The sequence below is a fragment of the Somniosus microcephalus genome, chromosome 19, assembly GCF_052327205.1.
Source record: "Somniosus microcephalus isolate GS21.2 chromosome 19, FLI_Smic_1.0, whole genome shotgun sequence".
Lineage (NCBI taxonomy): Eukaryota > Metazoa > Chordata > Chondrichthyes > Squaliformes > Somniosidae > Somniosus > Somniosus microcephalus.
Genome location: NC_141005.1, coordinates 65,872,303 through 65,894,838, shown reverse-complemented (window position 1 = coordinate 65,894,838; position 22,536 = coordinate 65,872,303). Strand labels below are relative to the sequence as shown.

At 47.6% G+C, this 22,536-nt stretch overlaps 1 protein-coding gene across 1 annotated transcript in view; it reads left to right on the top strand.

The window, feature by feature from the left end:
• LOC147104559 (septin-2) overlaps window positions 1–22,536 on the top strand; it is a 177,377-nt gene that overhangs the window by 121,337 nt on the left and 33,504 nt on the right. Inside the window, exon 12 of the mRNA XM_085961955.1 lies at window positions 9,765–9,822. Coding sequence (XP_085818081.1) covers window positions 9,765–9,822 — 58 coding nt within the window. The remainder of the gene's footprint in view (window positions 1–9,764; window positions 9,823–22,536) is intronic.

Below are 22,536 nucleotides of genomic sequence, written 5' to 3'. Positions count from 1 at the left end.
TCGCTTGTTTTTATGATCGGGGGAAAAAATTATCTCGCATCTGTATAGATCTGCAGCCGAATACAGATCAAGAGCGCCTTTGTAATTGTAGGCAAGCCTGAAAGTCATTTTCCTGTTCTCTGCGTTGAAGAGTGTAGATTAAACATAGAAACATAGAAGATAGGAGCAGGAGTAGGCCATTCGGCCCCTCGAGCTTGTTCCGCCATTTAATGAGATCATGGCTGATCATCCAAATTCAGTACCCTGTCCCTGCTTTCTCACCATACCCCTTGATCCCTTTAGCCTTAAGAAATATATCTAACTCCTTCTTGAATATATTTAATGAATTGGCCTCAACTGCCCTGTGTGGTAGAGAATTCCACAGGTTCACCACACTCTGGGTGAAGAAATTCCTCCTCATCGCTGTCCTAAATGGCTTACCCCTTAGACTGTGACCCCTGGTTCTGGACTCCCCAGCCATCGGGAACATCCTTCCTGCATCTAGTCTGTCTAGTCCTGTTAGAATTTTTATAAGTTTCAATGAGATCCCCTCTCATTCTTCTAAACTCTAGCGAATATAAGCCTAATCGACCCAATCTCTCCTCATACGTCATTCCTGCCATCCCAGGTATCAGTCTGGTGAATCTTCGCTGCACTCCCTCCATGGCAAGAACATCCTTCCTCAGATAAGGCGACCAAAACTGCACACAATACTCAAGGTGTGGTCTCATTGCAGTGAGTGCAGGAGAAAAGGCCAACCAGTTTATAGCAGTAATGTTTCTATGCTGCAGTTACACAGAATATGTTGTGGGTGTTGGATAGATTCTATAAAAGTCATAACTGAGACAAGCGCTTGCACAACTGCGGTAAATCATTGCTTTTAATGTGTAAACATGGTATTTGTACATCTCTTTGGGGTCTCAATCATGACTTTCATAAGCACAGCATACAAGCTTTTGTGATGGAAGTAAATGTGAGTTATTGATCACGAAGTGTAGAAAGATATTTCGATGTTTCTTCAGCTACATGCAGTGTACTTTGGGTTAAAGCTTACAGTTCATTAGGGACTTGAACTGTGCAACTTGTGTATGTGGCCGTGTCGGTTCTTGTTCTTGTACACTTGTAGAGATGCATATTAACACTTAGAAAAAAAGCAAAATACTGCGGATGCTGGAAATCTGAAATAAAAACAGAAAATGCTGGAAAGCACTCCACAAGTTAGGCAGCATCTGTGGAGAGAGAAACAGAGTTAATGTTTCGGGTCGATTATCTGCTGATGGAAGGTCACTTCTCTCGACCCCTCCACGGTCTCTAAATTGTCAGACTGCTTGTCCGACATCCAGTTCTGGATGAGCAGAAATTTTCTCCAATTAAATATTGGGAAGACCGAAGCCATTGTTTTCAGTCCCCGCCACAAACTCCGTTCCCAAGCCACTGACTCCATCCCTCTCCCTAGCATCTGTCTGAGGCTGAACCACACTGTTCACAACCTTGGTGTCATATTTGACCCTGAAATGAGCTTCTGATCACATATTCGCAGCATAACTAAGACCGCCTATTTCCACCTCCGTAACATTGCCCGTCTCCGCCCTTGCCTCAGCTCATCCGCTGCTGAAACCCTCATCCATGCCTTTGTTACCTCTAGACTTGACTATTCCAATGCACTCCTGGCTGGCCTCCCACATTCTACACTACGTAAACTAGAGGTGATCCAAAACTCGGCTGCCTGTGTCCTAGCTTGCACCAAGTCCCGTTCACCCATGACCCCTGTGATCGCTGACCTACATTGGCTCCTGGTTAAGCATCGCCTCGATTTCAAAATTCTCATCCTTGTTTTCAAATCTTTCCATGGCCTCGCCCCCCACCCCCCACCATCTCTGTAATCTCCTTCAGCCCCACAAACGCCCCCCCCCCCCCCCCACGAGAAATCTGCACTCCAATTATGCACTCTTGAGCATCCCTGATTATAATCGCTCAACCATTGGTGGCTGTGCCTTCTGTTGCCTAGGCCATAAGCTCTGGAATTCCCTGCCTAAACCTCTCCGCCTCACTACCTCTCTTTCCTCCTTTAAGACGCTCCTTAAAACCTACCTCTTTGACCAAGCTTTTAGCCACCTGCCCTAATTTCTCCTTAAGTGGCACTGTCAAATTTTTTGTCTTTTAATACCCATGTGAAGCGCCTTGGGAATGTTTTGCTACGTTAAAGGCGCTATAGAAATACAAGCTGTTGTTGATCTGAAACATTAAATCTGTTTCTCCATAGAAGATGCCTGATCTGCTTAGTGTTTTCCAACATTTTCTGTTTGGCAAGCTGTGTTGGGACTGAACCACTTTAGTGTATGTGAGATGCACATCAGTGATACCTACTCAACAATATATTGTTACTTGTACCATTGTTACATTTGTGGAATCTTAGAATGTTACAGCACAGAAATATGCCATTTGGCTCATCAAGTCTGTGCTGCTGTTTTCTCCAAGAGCCACCTAGTTTAATCCTACCCTCCAGTTTGGTCCCCATATCCTGCACTATTCCTCCTTTTCAAGGCCACTATCTCGTCCTTTTTTGGTGTGTTTCTGGATTTGCCTTCAACAACTGTTTGTGGCAGAGAATTTCACATTCTAGTCACTCTCTGAAAATATTTTTTTTAACCTCCCCCTTTAATTCTATTTGTGTTCATTTTAAATTGATGTCCTCAAGTTACCATATCACTGATCAGTAGAAACGACCTATCACTATTTACACTCAACACTTCATAGCGACCAGAGTATCTGCACACCTAAGTCTCTCTGCTACTCTACTTCATTTAAAATGTTAGATTTTGGAATACAAATACATCTGAAATGGTATTATTTCATATTTTTCAACATTGAACTGCATCTGTCACCTATCTGCCCACCCTGCTAGCCTACCTGTGACCTTCTGTAGTCTTCCATAGTCTTTGTTAGAATTTGTCATACTCCAATTTGGAATCGTCAGCATATTCTGAGATTGTTCTGTCAATTTGTTCGTCCAAATTATTTATGCATAAAGTAAATCCGAGTTGCCCAAACGCAGACCCCTGTGGAGCATCACTCACCACACTTTTACAGTCTAAGTAACTTACTTTAACCGCTGCCCCATTGCTTTCTGCTTCCTATAATCTCTTTCAATATGGCTTGATATACTTGTTTTCTTATCCGAATGCACCCTTGCATTTCAATATTTTCCCGTTGTTGATGTAAAGTTCTATTTGCCAATTTTTTTCCCCCATTTTATCCAGACAAGGTTCCTTTCTTATCTTGCTCTAATTGACTTTTCTTTTTCAGTCAATTACTCTGTTTCTTTTTCCTTTTTTTCCTTTTCTTATCTTAAACTGAATCTAATTATATTGTGGTCACTGTATCTCAAATGTTCCCCTCGGGTCACCTGCATGCTCCACTTCATTATCCAGACCAGGCCAATTAGTGCTACCATGTACCCACCTGACTGTAGTCTTGCAACAATATGCCAGCAGGAGCCTTCACTATTTCCATGACCTCACTTCCTTGGAACGTTCTCTTGAGCAGAACCTGATTGTATTGTTGTCAGAGCCTCAGGTCAGACTCATAAATGTGACTAATAGTGTTAGCTGCTGAGTAATCTTGAATACGGTGCCTGCAGTAATTGTGTAGTGCAGATGATTGTGGGAAATTCACACAACACAGCTGTTATCTTGTTTCAGATCTTTGGGCAAAACTAAGAATAAAAGTGACATCCCTCATTATAATGCGCTTTATTTGGAATATTTCACAGCGTCTAACATCATAATGCAGCTAATATTGTGTATTGAAACATTGATGGGAATACTGGCCCAGCAGGGCCCCATGGAGAGATAAAAATGAGTGAGAACATAATATCCACCCAAGGAGGGAATGTGTTGACGCATGTCTTGGCCTTGGTGCAGTGTGTTTTGAAAGACACTCTTCAACCCTGCAGCTGTCGGCCTCTGCCCTAAGCTTTACTATTGTTCCACTCAGCGAGCAGAAATAACGAGCAGGAATCTTGGTCTAAATTTGAATGTGCTTCATAATTTAATGCTTAAGGATTGCTTCAAATAGTCTAATCCAAGTTTTAAAATGGTGTCACTAAAAGGGTGTTTTGGATTGATTTCCAAGATGCTGAAAGTCAGTTGGGCTTAATGAGTGCGGAGATGTCGCTCATGAGTGCACATTATCTCTCATCGCAATCCCTTCTGTAAAAATCTACTCTTATCACAACTGGAAAAGCTGCTAACATTTTGATGTTTCTGCGCTCGTGCCATGTGTTTCTATATTCCATTCAGTTGTAAGGCTGAAACTTAAAAAAAAAAAAAAAAAAAAAAGTTTGTGTTTTGATGTGTCACAAAAGGACATACAGGAAACTTCGCGATATCCGGCACCGACGGGACCGAGCTGCTGCCGATCTATCAAAACTTCCGGATAGACCAGCACTAATGTTGAAGGATACGGAGGTTTTCATCTCCGTATCTGACAACAAACACTGTTGCTTAGCAACAGCTTGTAAACACTCGGCCCGTACCTTGGAAGCGTCTCTGAAGCTGTTGCTAAGCTACAGAGACGCTTTCCAGAGCTTGACTGTTTTTATATAAAAAAAAAAAAAAATAATGCTAGGAGAAGAAAAAAAACCTAACCAAAACGGCTGCTGACTTCTGCCGTTAGATCGAGGTTTCCGGCCATACAACCTCCGGATAAACCAAAGTTTCCTGTATTTTAATTTTAAGAAGAGTTGCACAATTAAAGGTAACAGTTATTAGGGTCAGGAAGATGCCCTGCATCTGTACCTCAATTGTCTGTGTTGGAGGTTTACAGAAGCTACACCAGAGCTTCACTCAGGGTCTCCCAACCACTGAACCTCTCTGGTTTGTTGTACTCTGTTACACTGAGGTATCTCTTGTACAAGACTGTACGCTCTGGTGACATGCACTGAAAAGCAGAGGGCAGTATTTATCCACTCTGGCATTCAGATGGTCACATGATTAATATCCATGTTCAGCATATCTGAAAATAATTCAACCAGCAGATCCTGTTAACCTTATGAGTGCTTTCAGATACTAATTCCTTAAGTTGAACATCTGTTGAGTGTAGCAGAACTGGAAAAACAACAGAACCATGGGATTTCAGTTAATTCATGGTATTTTAAAGAATAAATCCCCTTTTTGTCAAAAAGAGTGCATCTTTTTGGTGTTACTGCTACTTTATTCCTTTATGCTTTTCATTGGCTGATGCCTGACCGCTGGGGAGAGGGGTTGCAAGTGTCCACTCTGAGTTTGTGTCTTGGGCAGGAGAAGGGAGGCTGGCAGCTTTATACATGTTCAGGCTGGGGAGGAGCTCATGTCTGATGTATGGGTATGGATCGTGCGCTTATTGACGTAAGAAAACTACTAAGCACTTGGTCTAAGCGTTAAACAAAGCTTTAATCAACTGTTTTACAACATGGAGGTCGAGTTGTGTCCTTCACTAGTTCCTGTTAAAGAATGTTCCGAGCAAGCTGGGCCCGTGCCCGAGTATTTATACACTCCCTGGACAGCGCCACCCGCAGGCCGCCCAGTATTATTTCATAAGTCATTTCCACATGAATGACAAGATTCATGTCACTTATGCTTACTATGTGTATATGTGGTTAGAGATGTGTTGTAGGAAGGAAGGGCTCAGATTCCTGAGGCATTCAGGTTAGTTTTAGGGCAAGAGCGAGCTGCACCAATGGGACAGCCTACACCTGAACAGAGCCGTAACCATTACCCTCACAACAAGGTTCACGAGCTGTGGGGGAGGGTTTAATCGATTGTAGCAGGGGGAGGTGAAATGCAAGAGAGTGGAGTAAACAGCTTGGGAGGGAAATTCAGTTTAGGTGCACAGGGAATATGGAGAGAAGTTGAACAGTACAAGGTAGTGAAAAAGAATAAATGACAAAATATAGGAATGTAAACTAAAATGTATTGTATATTAATGCACAGAGGATAAGAAACCTAATTGGGGATCTGATCGAAATACAAAATTATGATCTAATCGCAGTGCCTGAATCATGGCTGCAGCTGGGTCAAGATTGGCAATTAAATATTCCTGGGTATAAAGCTTTCAGGAGGTATAAGTAAGGAAAAATGTGAGGAGGGGTAGTCCTCTTAATTCATAACCATATCGTAGGACTAGGATGTAAGGATTTAAATAGAGACGTAGACTAAAGAGATTCCGTTCGGACTGAGCTGAGCAATAGGAAGGGATTGGTCACATTACTGGGAATATATTCTAACTCGCCAAGCAGTGAAGAAAAAATTGAGGCTGAAATTTGCAGACAAATTTAAAGAGAAATGTATTAGCGATAAAGTTATAATTGTAGGATGTTTTAATTATATCCAAGACTAGACTGAGATGGGAAAATGTTTGTGATGGAAAGGGAGAGGCTTGTTTGCAGTGTATTTGGCACTGTTTCCTCGTATGTTGTTCCTCTAACAAGGAAGGATGCATGACTTAGCCTAGTTCTAGGTATTTAAGCAGAGCAAGTAGGTGACTTGAAAGGATGGGAGTATCTGGGAAACAATGACCACCATATAATTAGGTTCAATTTAATAGAAAAGAGAACAGTCGAGGACAATGAAATTTGACTGGAAAAATATAAATTATAGCAAGACAAAAAGGGACCTTGCCCAGATTAAATGAAAGGGGGGAAATGGCAAATATAACCATAGCCCAGCAATGGGAAATATTTAAACAGGAGATAGAAAGGGTACAAATCAAGCATATTCTCGTAAGGGGGGGAAAAAAGGATTTGGTTAAATTTGAAACTTAAAAAAAAAACATTTAGCACTAACAGGACAGGTGATTAAAAATTAAATCCAGGACAAACATGGAGAATATGTCAGAAAAACACAAAAAGAAAGCTTAACAAGACACAAAGGGATAGAGAGAAAAATAACAGAAAAAACGTAAGGAGTAACAAATAGGTTTCTATAGGCACATTGATGGAGGATAGTCAAGGTAGGGATACAGCTGCTACGAGATCAAAGAAGCAAGCTTAAATTGGAGAGTTAGGGAATAGCAGAAATACTTGGTAAGTACTTGCCTCAGTTTTCAGAAGGGGTGGCAAGAGCCAGTAGAGGTTGGTGTAGAACTTATTATTCAGAGAAATGGTACTAAAGAAATTACTCAAACTTAATTGAGACAAATCACCAGCACCTGATGGTTTACATCCGAGAACACCGAGGAAATCCACGGAAGAAATAACTGGGGCTCGGAATATAATTTTCCAAAATTCTATGGCGGAGAACGTTAAGCCAGCGAACAGAAAGGTGAAAAGTGTGCCATTCTTCATAAAAGGAGACTGGGATAAGCAAGGAAATCATAGGCCAGTTAATCTTTCTTCAGTTGTTGGTAAGCTACATCGGATGAAATTATTAAATGCTTGGAGAGCCATGGGCTAATCCGGGCCAGTTAGGAAGGATTTCTAAATGGCAGGTTGTGCTTGATCAACTTTACAGAATTCTTTAATGAAATAACTGACAGATAAAGAAAATACAGCGGATATGGATTTTTGGCAAAAATACCTTTGATCTGGTACCACATAAAAGACTTATAGCAAAGATAATGACAAATGGAATTAAGAGGAATGTAGCCACATGAATAGAGGATTGGTTGGGGGGATATAAAGCAAAGGGTAGCGATAAAGGAGAGTTTCTCAGACTGCAAAGGTGTGGTTGCACAGGTTGGCACTGAAACATAGAAACATAGAAGATAGGAGCAGGAGTAGGCCATTCGGCCCCTCGAGCCTGCTCCACCATTCAATGCGATCATGGCTGATCATCCAAATTCAGTACCCTGTCCCTGCCTTCTCCCCATATCCCTTGATCCCTTTAGCCTTAAGAAATATATCCAACTCCTTCTTGGAATTGGCCTCTACTGCCTTCTGTGGTAGAGAATTCCACAGGTTCACCACTCTCTGGGTGAAGAAATTCCTCCTCATCTCTGTCCTAAATGACTTACCCCTTATCCTTAGACTGTGACCCCTGGTTCTGGACTCCCCGACCATCGGGAACATCCTTCCTGCATCTAGCCTGTCTAGTCCTGTTAGAATTTTATAAGTTTCAATGAGATCCCCTCTCATTCTTCTAAACTCCAGCGAGTACAAGCCCAATCGACCCAATCTCTCCTCATACGTCATTCCTGCCATCCTAGGTATCAGCCTGGTGAATCTTCGCTGCACTCCCTCCATGGCAAGAACATCCTTCCTCAGATAAGGCGACCAAAACTGCACACAATACTCAAGGTGTGGTCTCACCAAGGCCCTGTACAACTGCAGCAAGACATCCTTATTCCTGTACTCAAACCCTATCGCTACAAAGGCCAACATACCATTTGCCGCCTTAACCACCTGCTGCACCTGCATGCTTACCTTCAGCGACTGGTGTACTTGTATGTATGAATGATTTGGACTTAGGAATTGAGGGACTAATATTGAAATTTACCAATGACCCTGGTTGATTGGAAAATTGTGACAAGGATTGTGAAAGACAGGAAGACTAGAACAGGCTAGCAGGATGGGCAGATTTGTAGTAGATGGAGTTTAATATAGAGAATGTGAAATAATGCATTGTGGAAGCAAGAATAAGGAATAGAAGGATATGCTGATAGGGTTAGATGAAGTGGAGTGGAAGGAGGCTTGTGTGGAACAACACTGGCGTAGAACATTTGGGTTGAATGACCTGTTTGTGTGCAGTAAATTCTATGTAATTGTTCCTTTTTAAATGTTGTTCAGTTGTTGGTAAGGTATTACAGATGAAGTAAGATTAACTGGCCTATGATTTCCTGGCTTATCCCGGTCTCCTTTTATGAAGAATGTTGCTATTTTCACCCTTCTGTTCTCTGACCTAATGTTCCTCGCCATAAAATTTTGGAAAATTATATTTTGAGCCCCAGTTATTTCTTCCATGGATTTCCTGGGGATCGGATGGGAAAGTGGAGTTGAGGTTGAAGATCATTCACGACCTTATTGAATGGCGGAGCAGGCTCAAAGGGCCGTGTGGCCGACTCCTGCTCCTATTTCTTGTGTTTTCAGTCCTGAGAAAGAAGCCACGCCTGAAATGCTAATTTGCTTGTTCTCTCCATGGATGCTGATTGGCCTGCTGAGTATTTTTATAACATTAAATTACATTATCTTACACAATGAGGAGCATCACATATAGTCAAGTATCACATTCCTCAGATTACCCTGCCCAGAGACCCCACCATTTTGCAGTCATGTGCCCTGATGTTGTGCCCCTTGTCATTATTTGCAGCTGTCTACTGATGCGAAAATATAACAATCACGCTTTTATATGGGCTCAGTGATAAGCAGAGAATAATGAATGGCTGGGAGTGGCTACAAATCTTAATTCAGGAGTCCAAGCTGTCAACTCCAGAAGAGACAGTTGACCACGATGAAAACTACTATTGGAATGACTCCTGGATGTAGTGCATTTTTTAATAATGCAATACTTTCATCCAGTAAGGTGGCTAAGTTCAGCTTGAGATCAGGTTTTTGTGTCGCTGTATCTACCATACAGACTGGCAGTGTGTGATTGTACTGCGGAGATGATGATTATGACTGCGTTCGTGCAAGTTTATCTACAAATAATTTCCAGTTCATACTAGGAAGTTGTATGTAATTAACGTACTTATTGCCCCACGGAGAAAGCTGTCATAGGGAGAGTCACTGTTGAGGCTGGGCTGGGATTGGCAGATGAGGTGACCTCGCTTGAGTTGTCCTGGTTACTGACTCTGTCTCTTTGTGCCGCCAGGACTGCGGAAGATGAAACGGTTGACAAGGACAAGATGCTGCTGCAGAAGGAGGCTGAGGTGAGTGTATCAGTTTCTAAGGGGAGAATGTGCAGAGATCAATGAAAAGGGAAGCCATTGTCATTAACTCTTTCGGTACTTAACAAATATAGATTCATTCCACACAGCATCTGCAAAAAGAAAAAAGTTGCGTGCCTTTTCTGTTAAATCCGTGAATCTTGATGTATGGTGTCCTTCAATAAATAGACAGACTGCAGAGGAACAATCAACAGGTGTTTACTGGATGAGGGTTACTCTAAAACTAACAGTACAGATCCCTACTCGGTTTATATACAGGTGTGGTCACTGCCGGTACTACAGTATACAGGAGCTGTAAAAAGTAGTTCTCCCCTTAAAGGTACATACACACTACAATTCCTCCCCTTTTAGATTAACAGTACCATAACATTCATTTAACAGTTAACACTTTTAACATGCAACATTAACTGAAAATAGTCCATTTATAAATTCAGTCTTTGGGGCGGCTTCCTGATCCTTTCTGGATAGCACCTTTCCTGAGTGTCTTCCTCTTGGTGCAGAGGCGATTCTGCCCCCCTGTCGTCGGTTGGTTCATCAGCTTCCGATGCTACTGTTTCTGGGGTAGATGCTACCTGTATGTTGGGTTCATCACCAGGTACGCGAGACATGGGGTTGACTCGTTCCTGTGACGCTAGGATCTGGTCGACATGGCGTCTCTCAATGTTCTCCCCAACATCCACTGTGTACATTAGTGGCCCCTGCCGTGTGCATATCATTCCTGGTTGCCATTTCTCTGTTCGGTAGTCGTGGGCCAAGACTGGTTGCCCTACATTGAAGCTCCTTGTCGGCTTCTCATTGATGTGCTGGAATTGCTTATTCTCAACATTTCTCCGTACATTTGGTCTGAGCAAATCCAGACGAGATCTCAACCTTCGGTTAAAGAACATCATGGCCGGGGTCTGGTTGGTAACTGCATGTGTCGCATTTCTGTAGGTTAACAGGAAATTGTCCACCTTATGCTGCAGTGGAATGTCGTCATCGCACATGGCCCTTACTGCCTTTTTAAAGGTTTGTACGAACCTCTCAGCCAATCCATTTGTGGCTGGATGATACGGGGCGGATGTGTAATGCCTTACCCCATTCCTTCTCATAAATTTCTGAAACTCTTCGGACACAAACTGTGGTCCATTATCAGAGCAAATCTGCTCTGGCAAGCCGTTCCTGGCAAATATGGTCCGTAGGACTGCAATCGTTTTCTCCATGGTGGTGGAGGACATTTTGATCACCTCAGGCCATTTTGAGTGCGCATCCACGGCTATTAACATTGAGTCCATGAATGGACCAGCAAAATCAATATGCACCCGTTGCCATGGAGAGGAGGGCCACTCCCATGGGTGTAGAGGGGCATGTGGTGGTGCATTTTGGACCTTCTGGCATCCTGAGCAGCTCTTTGTCAGGTCCTCGATTTGCTGATCGATCCCCGGCCACCACACATAAGCCCTAGCAAGGCTTTTCATTTTCACCCCTCCCAGATGGCCTTCGTGAAGCTCATTGAGCACTCTCCCCTTAACTTGGGTGGAATTACCACTCGGGATCCACACATCAAGGTCCCCTGGCATACTGACAGCTGTTCTCTTCTGGATGAGAATGCTGGCAACTGAGTCGCCATGTGTTGGCCAACCCGTCACCGTCAAATCATATACCCGAGACAGAGTCGGGTCATTTCGGGTCTCCTCTATATCCGCGTTAGTTACTGGCAAGCGTTCAATTATAGTCGAATAAAATATTTCGACAGGGTCCACTGCTGGTGCTTCCTCCGCAGTAGGCAGTGGCAGGCGTGATAGCCCATCAGCGTTTCCATGCTGTTTCGTGCCCTTATACTCTATTTCATATTGGTTCGCCCCTAGAAAAGGGGACCATCTTTGTAGCCGTTGCGCAGCCATCACCGGAACGCCCTTCTTTGGATTAAAGATGGAGACAAGTGGTTGGTGGTCAGTCAGTGATATACCTATCAATTCCTCCAATAAAAAGGCGAAGAGTTACGAAGGTGACTAAAGGTTTTTATTGACTAAATAACAGAGCCCACTCTCGTGGGTGATCCGATCCAAGCAGGAGGAATACCAGCCAGTCGCTCACCTTTATACCTGGCCTGGTGGGTGGAGCCAAGGCGGAGTCGGCAGTGGTCATCCCAGGTATAGCAGTGTGGCAAGAGGCGACCTCGTACCGTGATACAATAGTGGTCAGTGATACAGTTATAACGAACAGTGGTGAACAGTGCTAACTACTAACAGTGATACGATAGTGAACGTGGTTTACCACATTCACCCCTTGTTTAGAATTAAGTCCGGCGGGGTGAAGTGTACTACCAATTCTGGTAGGTCAGTCTGTCCGGAGGCTTCGTAAGCCTCTCCGATCGCCGCAGCGGTGGTGTTGCCTTATCCGGTGCTGGTGCCTTATCCGGTGTTGATGCTGGTGTTTGCGTGGTCGGCGAGGGCTCGTGGGGTTCTGGCATGCCGTCTACCTGGACTGAGGTTGGGGGGGGGTGGTGGCGGTGTTTCCGGATCGGCTGAGGGTGCGAGGTCTCGTAGGGAGACAGTGTCCTCCCGCCCGTCTGGGTACGCCACGTAGGCGTACTGGGGGTTGGCGTGCAGGAGGTTCACCCTCTCGACCAGGGGGTCCGTTTTATGGGTCCTCACGTGTTTCCGCAGCCAGACCGGCCCCGGGGCGGTCAGCCAGGTTGGTAGAGTGGTTCCCGTAGTCGACTTCCTGGGGAAAACGAACATTCGTTCATGGGGGGTGGTGTTAGTGGCCGTGCAAAGTAATGACCGGATGGAGTGCAGCGCTGTCGGGAGGACTTCTTGCCAGCGGGAGGTTGGGAGGCCCTTAGACTTTAAGGCTAAGAGGACGGCCTTCCATACCGTCGCGTTCTCTCTTTCCACCTGACCGTTACCTCTGGGGTTGTAGCTGGTGGTCCTGCTTGCTGCAATACCTCTCTCTAGGAGGAATTGCCGGAGTTCCTCGCTCATGAAGGAGGAGCCCCGGTCGCTGTGTATATAGTTCGGGAACCCGAACAAGGCGAAGAGGGCATTCAGGCACTTAATGACCGTGCTACTGGTCATGTCGGGGCAGGGGAAGGCAAAGGGGAAACGGGAGTACTCATCAACGATGTTGAGGAAGTACACATTACGGTCAGAGGACGGGAGGGGCCCCTTAAAGTCGATGCTCAGGCGCTCGAAGGGGCGGGTGGCCTTGATCAGGCTTGCTCGGTCCGGCCTATAGAAGTGCGGTTTGCACTCCGCACAGGTCTGGCAGTTCCTGGTCATGGTCCTGACCTCCTCGATGGAGTAGGTCAGGTTGCGGGCCTTAATGAAATGGTAGAGTCTGGTGACTCCGGGGTGGCAGAGCTGGTCGTGGAGGGTCTGAAGCCTATCGATATGCGCGCTGGCGCATGTCATTCGTGAAAGGGCATCAGGGGATTCGTTCAGCTTGCCTGGCCGGTACAAGATCTCATAATCGTAGGTGGAGAGCTCGATTCTCCATCTCAAAATCTTGTCATTCTTGATTTTGCCCTTCAGCTTGTTATTAAACATGAAAGCCACCGAACGCTGGTCGGTGAGGAGGGTAAATCGTTTGCCTGCCAGGTAGTGCCTCCAGCGCCGTACTGCCTCCACGATCGCCTGGGCCTCTTTCTCGACCGACGAATGTCGGATCTCGGGGCCCTGTAGGGTCCTTGAGAAGAAGGCCACTGGCCTCCCCTCCTGGTTTAGGGTGGCGGCTAAGGCGAAGTCGGATGCGTCGCTCTCCACCTGAAAGGGGATGGACTCGTCCACTGCGTGCATCGTGGCCTTGGCTATGTCTCCCTTAATGAGGGAGAAGGCCGCGCACGCCTCCTCCGTGAGGGGGAAGGAAGTGGCTTTCAGGAGGGGTCTGGCTTTGTCCGCGTAATTGGGTACCCATTGGGCATAGTAGGCGAAAAGCCCCAGGGTTCTCCTAAGTGCTTTAGGGCAGTGGGGGAGGGGTAGCTCCATGAGGGGGCGCATTCTTTCTGGGTCGGGGCCGATGATTCCGTTCTCCACTACGCAGCCGAGGATGGCAAGGCGCGTGGTGTTAAACACGCATTTCTCCTTATTGTAGGTGAGGTTCAGCCGTTGGGCCGTATGGAGGAATTTCTCCAGATTCGCGTCATGTTCCTGCCGGTCGCGGCCGCAGATAGTGACGTTATCTAGGTGGGGGAATGTAGCCTGCAGTTCGTTCTGGTCAACCATCTGGTCCATCTCCCTTTGGAAGACCGAGACCCCATTAGTGACACCGAAGGGGACCCTAAGGAAGTGGTATAGGCGCCCATTCGCCTCGAAGGCGGTATACTGGCGGTCCTCAGGGTGGATAGGGAGTTGGTGGTAGGCCGACTTCAGGTCGATGGTCGAGAATACTTTATACTGTGCAATCTGATTGACCATGTCAGATATGCGGGGGAGGGGGTATGCGTCCAGCTGGGTATATCTGTTTATGGTCTGGCTGTAGTCGATGACCAGGCGGTTTTTATCGCCGGTCTTTACGACTACGACCTGGGCACGCCAGGGGCTGCTGCTCCCCTCGATAATGCCCTCTTTCAGGAGGCGCCGCACCTCAGAGCTAATGAAGGCTCTGTCCCCGGCGCTATACCGCCTGCTTTTGGTAGCGACGGGTTTGCAGTCAGGGGTAAGGTTAGCAAACAGAGAGGGTGGCGGGACCTTGAGGGTGGAGAGGCTGCAGGTGTTACGCGGTGGGCGGTTTAACGTTTGCTGGTTGTTGACTGTGAGTGGGGGGAGGGGTCCACCGTATGCTAGGGTTACGCTTTGGAGGTGGGATTGGAAGTCCAGCCCTAGTAGGACGGCAGCGCAGAGATGGGGGAGGACGAGGAGTTTAAAGTTTTTATACTCCGTGCCCTTAACCGACGGTCACGACACAGTAGCCGCTGATGTCCGTGGCGTGGGACCTCGATGCCATCGAGATTCGGCTGCGCGTTGGTAGGACAGAGAGGGAGTAGTGGCTCACCGTGTCTGGGTGGATGAAGCTCTCCGTGCTTCCGCTGTCGAACAGGCAGGTCGTGGCGTGGCCGTTCACTTTGATGTCCATCATTGACTTGGACAGATGGTGCGGGCGGGCTTGGTCCAGGGTGACGGAAGCTAGTGTGTAGCTGAGCGAGTCGTTGTCATCTGCGGGCGAGGCGGTCGGGCGTGGTGAGTAAAATGGCGTCTCCCACGAGGTAGGGCCCCATGAGGCACTATTGGGGTCGGTTGCCTTAATCAAAGATGGCCGCCCCCATGACTCATGTGTGGGGATGCTGGCCTCAGTTGCCCTAAACAAAGATGGCCGCCCCCATGACTCATGTGTGGGGATGCTGGCCTCAGTTGCCCTAAACAAAGATGGCCGCCCCCATGACTCATGTGTGGGGATGCTGGCCTCAGTTGCCCTAAACGAAGATGGCCGCCCCCATAGTTCGCATGCGGCACTGCTGGCCTCTGAGGATCCGCTCCTGCAGGCCTTGGAGAAGTGGCCTTTCTTCAGGCAGGTTTTACATATGGAGTTCTTGGCTGGGCAGCGCGACCTCGGGTGCTTCTCCTGGCCACAAAAAAAACAGCCGGCGGCCCGATCGCGGATGCCCGATGTCGGGGCCGGTGCCGGGGGTGGCGGGGCCGGTCGGGTCCGGGACGCCGACGCAGAGGTAGGTCCCGGGGGCGGCGCTGGGAAGGGTGCTGTGGTAGGGGTCGGGCCCGAGTCCCAGGGTCGCGAGCAGTACCTGGTGAATGCTTCCTGATCTTGGTGGGCCACTTCCAGGGAGATAGCGAGGGCTTCAGCTTTTTCCATGCTGAGGTCTTTAGCTTCCAGCAGTCTTTGCCGTGAGTACTCGGACCGTAGGCCTTTCAGGAATGCGTCGCGGATATTATCTTCAGTATTTTCGGCTGCCGACACCGATTTAAACTCACAGTTCCTGGCGAGTGCATATAGCGCCTGTGAGAATTCGGCTACTGATTCTCCTGGCTGTTGCGGCCGTGATCTTAGGAGGTGCCTAGCGTACATGTAGTTTACCGGGGTCCGGTACTTCTGTTTCAGCAGGTTGATGGCGGTCTCGTAGGTAGTCATGTCCTCGATGAGAGTGTATACTCTCGGGCTCAGTTGTGCCTGCAGGACACTTAGTTTGGATGCCTGAGGGACGCTGGATTCTCTCAGGTATGATTCGAAGCAGACCAGCCAGTGTTTAAAGTCTGCGGCTGAGTTTGCTGCTCGTGGGTTCAGGTCCAGGTACGGCGGTCTGAGGGCTCGCAGCCAAGCTGGCTGGTGTGGCTGTGCTCCTGGGAGCTGCGCTGGTGGCTCCTCCGCCGGTTGTGACTCGTTGTCGGACATCATTAAATTTAGTCAATAAAATTGATATACCTATCAATTCCTCCAATAAAAAGGCGAAGAGTTACGAAGGTGACTAAAGGTTTTTATTGACTAAATAACAGAGCCCACTCTCGTGGATGATCCGATCCAAGCAGGAGGAATACCAGCCAGTCGCTCACCTTTATACCTGGCCTGGTGGGTGGAGCCAAGGCGGAGTCGGCAGTGGTCATCCCAGGTATAGCAGTGTGGCAAGAGGCGACCTCGTACCGTGATACAATAGTGGTCAGTGATACAGTTATAACGAACAGTGGTGAACAGTGCTAACTACTAACAGTGATACGATAGTGAACGTGGTTTACCACAGTCAGCAAGGTGAACTTCTGCCCGTGCAGATAGTAGTTGAACTTTTTCACTCCCCACACTAGGCTGAGGGCCTCCCTGTCAATCTGGGCGTAGTTACGCTCGGCTAAGGTTAGTGACCGAGACGCAAAGACTACTGGCCTCTCCAAGCCGTCTGGGAATTTGTGCGACAGCACCGCTCCAATACCATAGGGTGATGCATCACACGCCAACCGAATTGGTAGTGCTGGGTTGAAATGAGCCAACACCTCTTTTGATGTGATCAATTCTTTGCACTTCTGGAAAGCTCGTTTACATTCGTCATTCCACTTCCATGGTACCCCCGTTTGCAGTAGGCTGTTCAGTGGGTGTAGTACTGTAGACAAATTTGGCAAGAACTTATGGTAGTAGTTCACCAGCCCGAGGAACGACCTCAGTTGTGACACATTTACCGGTGCTGGAGCCTTGACTACTGCCTCAATCTTTTCAGGGGACTTATGTAACCCCTCTATCAATAACATGGCCACAATACGAGATCTGCTTCTGGAAAAACTTGCATTTGTGGCGATTAGCTCGGAGCCCATATTCCTTCAATCTAGTGAGCACCTGCTCCAGGTTGGCGAGGTGATCACTGTCATTTTCGCCCGTGACCAGGATGTCGTCCAAATAACACTGGGTCCCTGGAATCCCTTGCAGGACTTGATCCATTGCCCTTTGCCAAATAGCCGGAGCTGATGCTACCCCGAACACCAGCCGGTTGGATTGGTAGAGACCTTTGTGAGTGTTGATCGGGAGGTACTGTTTCGAGGATTCTTCTACCTCCATTTGCAGGTACGCCTGGGCCAGATCAATCTTAGTGAAGCGTTTTCCTCCAGATAGCAAGGCGAAAATATCTTCAATCCACGGAAGCGGATATTGTACCGTGTGAAGGACTGGGTTCACTGTCACCTTAAAGTCCCCACAGATGCGAACCTTCTTTGGTTCCCCAGGCGTATTACTCAACGACCTCTTCATTACAGGAACGATGGGTGTAGCCCACTCGCTCCAGTCCACTTTGGACAGTACTCCAGAACGTTCCAAACCTTCCAGCTCTGCTTCGACGGCTGGGCGGATTGCATAAGGCCTTAAACTTTGGGCTTGCATTTTCCTCTATCTTGATCGTTGCTGTTATGCCGTTTAGTGTTCCGAGTCTCTCCTGGAACACTTCTTGTGCGTCAGTTACCATTTTTGACAGTCGTCCAGGTGTGACGTCGTCATCCTTTTTGGCCTCTACCGTCAGTGCTTGTATGGAATGCCAATCTAACTGTATCTTCCGGATCCATTCACATCCTAGTAGTGGTAGTCCTCCATCTGGCAATACATATAGGTCCATTTTTGGTGTTTCCTTGCCGTTGTATATCACGTTCACCCTTATTTTTCCTTTGGGGTAGACTTTTTGCCCCGTGTACGTCTTCAAGACAATCTCTGTATCTCTCAAGGGTATATGTGAGAATAGCCACTTGTAGTCCCTTCGGTTTATGACTGTTGGGGCTGATCCTGTGTCCAATTCCATTTTCACTTGGACTCCGTCTATCTTGAGCGTGACCCAGATAGTTTGGTGATCCTCCATTTTGATTACATTATGTAGTTTCAGACAACCCAGCTCCTTGCTTCCGGAGTCTGTATCACTTTTCTGTTCGTCTGAACTACTCTCCGTCACCTTATGTACCTTTTTGTACTTCTCCTGTGGAGATTTCTTGCTGCTGGTTTTCTTTCCCGACCTGCAGACTCTTGCTATGTGTCCTACTTTTCCACACTGCACACTTGGTCCTTGAACCAACAATCCTTATGGTCGTGTGTTGTTCTGCCGCAGCGATAACACTTCACTGCTCCATATGACATTTCATTTGTGCCATATTCTTGCGGTCTCCATTGTATCTCTGCAGTGCCCCGTGCGGCTGCTTCGTGTGATACTGCCATGCTGAAAGCCTTGTCCAGCGTAAGATCCTTTTCTGATAGAAGCCGTTTCTGGGTTCCTTCACTTTGAAGCCCACACACAAACTTGTCCCTTAAAGTATCTGCTAGTCCCGTTCCAAACTGGCAGTGTTTCGATAGCTTGCGCAGTTCCGTTAAATACTCAGCATTACTTTCGTCTTTATGCTGGTTCCTTTTGTGAAACTTAAATCTTTCTGCTATCAGGATTGCCACTATGCTTTCAAAATCCTTTTCCATTGGCTTCTTTGGGGTTACTCGGTTTCGCAGTAAGCCATACGTTTTTGCACCCATGCAACAGTACCAGTGCTTTCCTGGCATCTGGCACTTCATTCGCCTTGCAGTACACTTCTATGCGTTCTACATATGTCGCCCAATCTTCGACTTCATTGTCGAACGCTGTGACACTGCCACTTTTCGGCATCCCTGGGTGTGGTTAGACTGGCTAAAAAATGGCATCTCCCGCGCTCTCCCTTCTCCGCTGGCTCAAAATGGCGTCTCCCGCGCTCTCCCTTCTTCTCCGCTGCGGCTCAAAAATGGCGTCTCCCGCGCTTTCCTTTCTTCCCCCGCGGACGCTGCTCAGCTCTTGAACACTGGCCGCGCTCTGTGCGTTTTCCTGCGCGCCTCTCTCGTTGACGCCGCTCGGTCTTGAACCCCGGCTGCGCCCTGTGCGCTTTACCCTCTCTTACCCCGTCGACGCTGCTCGGCCTTTTTCTGTGCCGTCAATCGGCTCCAGCCGCCGCTGTCTGGGAAGGGTCTGCGCCGTACCTGTTGCCAGCCTGTTGCGCTGGATCGTTGTGACTGGAGAACCAAGCCCAGCTATCCACAGCCTTCTCTGCGATGCTCAAGTCTTCTCTCTCTGGATGGTCGACGCCCGTATTTCTGGACTCTGCCTTCTTCTTTCACTGTTCTCCAGGAGCGAATCCCTGGGAGGTGATGCAGAGTTGCAGGTAGGTTTGAATCCACTCGTCGCCAATGTTAAATCCGTGAATCTTGATGTATGGTGTCCTTCAATAAATAGACAGAGACTGCAGAGGAACAATCAACAGGTGTTTACTGGATGAGGGTTACTCTAAAACTAATAGTACAGATCCCTACTCAGGGTTTATATACAGGTGTGGTCACTGCCGGTACTACAGTATACAGGAGCTGTAAAAAGTAGTTCTCCCCTTAAAGGTACATACACTACATTTTCTGCTTTTGAATAATCTTCAATAGGACAGCAAAGCAGCAAACATTTCTGAATTCGGTGGGTTTCATTATTTACAGCTGTCTCGTTGCCATCACCCCTGTTTTTCAGAACTACTTTTTGTCTTCAGACAGGAGATGTACTTTCCTGAACAGTCCCAATCAAAATCTGGTAGTTGATGGAGTAGCGTGGAGGGGCGATTCTTTGGTGAAGGGGGTGGGGAAAGGAGTTTGGGAGGGGGCAACATAACAGCTGAAGTACTTGCCCTCCACTCTATCAACTGTAACATAAACTGAACGCTGCTATTTGATGGGTTCTTTACATTTGTGTTTTAGAAAAGCTGGATATTTGCCGGGGGGGGGGGGCTGCGGTGGATGGTGTTGCCCTATCTCCATTAACAGTGTATCATAATGAGCATAGTTGGCATAAATGTCCCAAATAAAAGAATAAATTAATAGACATTGTTTGGTTCTCCTGAAACTCGGCCAGTATCTCGTTCCCCTACTTTGTAATGTCAGGATTAGAGGGGTCTATCTGGCTCCTTTTAGACAACAGGTAAGTTATTCTGTAGAACTTTACACCACTGAAACACTTTTCCACACAAATCCTGTTCTAGGACTGGATAGTCACAGACGATTAAAATGAGAGAGCTTTCTCAGTGATGCACTGTGGTGGGACTTGATTGTGGCTTCTGGATATTTCTTGCTTGCAACATAATATTCATTGGTGTCCACTGGCTACAACAGCACAAACTGATGTGTCCAATTTCAGAAGTACGATTTTCCTTTGCATCATATTCCCAGATAACAAGAAAGACTAAACCTTAAATGTTAATGCAGATCTCACTTATGACAGAACTTTAAAGCTTTGTCACATTTCCTGTTCAGCATGCTAAGAACTAATCACTACATAACTGCATAGAGTTCCTGTTAATCCAGCAGGTAACACTTGCTCACTGTGTAACTGTGAGGAATTATTAATTGTGTAATTGGGGTGGGGTGAGAGGGAGAGAAAAATGGTAATTTCCAACTCCGTAGTATAATTATTAAATTCTAACCAGTGCTGTTCTTTGTTGAAAACCCAATCCAGAAAGTGCCACAATCCTGAATCTGCACTCCACATTGTATTGTCTTCAGATGTAGGCTGCTCCAGAGCATAATATCATGAGCTGACCATTATATTTTTTAAATGTTGAAGCTGAGAGGCATAATTTAGTTAATACCATGGAACAAGTGGGCAAACGAACAGTTCCTTTTCCTGAACTTCTTGTGTCACTTTGTTACAGGAAATATTGCTGGAGAGAGAGCGAGAGCTGTAATGCTGGAGAGAGAGGGAGGTGCAGGACCAGAGAGAGGGAGGTGCAGGACCAGAGAGAGAGAGAGGTGCAGGACCAGAGAGAGAGAGAGGTGTGCAGGGCCAGAGAGAGAGAGGTGTGCAGGGCCAGAGAGAGAGAGAGGTGTGCAGGGCCAGAGAGAGAGAGAGGTGTGCAGGGCCAGAGAGAGAGAGAGGTGTGCAGGGCCAGAGAGAGAGAGAGGTGTGCAGGGCCAGAGAGAGAGAGAGAGGTGTGCAGGGCCAGAGAGAGAGGTGTGCAGGGCCAGAGAGAGAGAGAGAGGTGTGCAGGGCCAGAGAGAGAGAGAGGTGTGCAGGGCCAGAGAGAGAGAGAGAGGTGTGCAGGGCCAGAGAGAGAGAGAGGTGTGCAGGGCCAGAGAGAGAGGTGTGCAGGGCCAGAGAGAGAGAGAGGTGTGCAGGGCCAGAGAGAGAGGTGTGCAGGGCCAGAGAGAGAGAGAGGTGTGCAGGGCCAGAGAGAGAGAGAGGTGTGCAGGGCCAGAGAGAGAGAGAGGTGTGCAGGGCCAGAGAGAGAGAGAGGTGTGCAGGGCCAGAGAGAGAGAGAGGTGTGCAGGGCCAGAGAGAGAGAGAGGTGTGCAGGGCCAGAGAGAGAGAGAGAGGTGTGCAGGGCCAGAGAGAGAGGTGTGCAGGGCCAGAGAGAGAGAGAGAGGTGTGCAGGGCCAGAGAGAGAGAGAGGTGTGCAGGGCCAGAGAGAGAGAGAGAGGTGTGCAGGGCCAGAGAGAGAGAGAGGTGTGCAGGGCCAGAGAGAGAGGTGTGCAGGGCCAGAGAGAGAGAGAGGTGTGCAGGGCCAGAGAGAGAGGTGTGCAGGGCCAGAGAGAGAGAGAGGTGTGCAGGGCCAGAGAGAGAGAGAGGTGTGCAGGGCCAGAGAGAGAGAGAGGTGTGCAGGGCCAGAGAGAGAGAGAGAGGTGTGCAGGGCCAGAGAGAGAGAGAGGTGTGCAGGGCCAGAGAGAGAGAGAGGTGTGCAGGGCCAGAGAGAGAGAGAGGTGTGCAGGGCCAGAGAGAGAGAGAGGTGTGCAGGGCCAGAGAGAGAGAGAGGTGTGCAGGGCCAGAGAGAGAGAGAGAGAGGGCGAGAGAGAGAGGGCTGTAATACCAGAGAGAGAGCGTGTTGCATAAGACTGTTGCAAATGTCATTTAATCAGAGCAGTACAGTCATTCAGGATCATCGGTTCTCCCAATCAAGGAAGAAAAATACCCACTAGTTGATCTGTTCAGTTGATTACTGCCATCCAGCCAGATAGCTGCAGTTAGAGTGAAACCATTGTTTTGTGCATGAATCCATTCTAATCTAATTACTGTGCTCTCTGCCCTGGGATGTGCTTATTGCTCGCATGGCTTGGCATGTTGCTACGTGGTACTGTAGTTAGACTTTAGCTGCAAGGCGATTGCGTGTGTGTGGCTGCGAGGAGCACTAAGATTAATCTAATCGCAAACATGCAAGCTGCTGACTTCCTCAGGGAGCAGGAGCCTGACATTGCAGGGGTGCGGTTTAAATGTGTATCTTGCTGTGGAGTTAACTGGCTCCTAACCACCCTAAGCTTCTGGCCTTT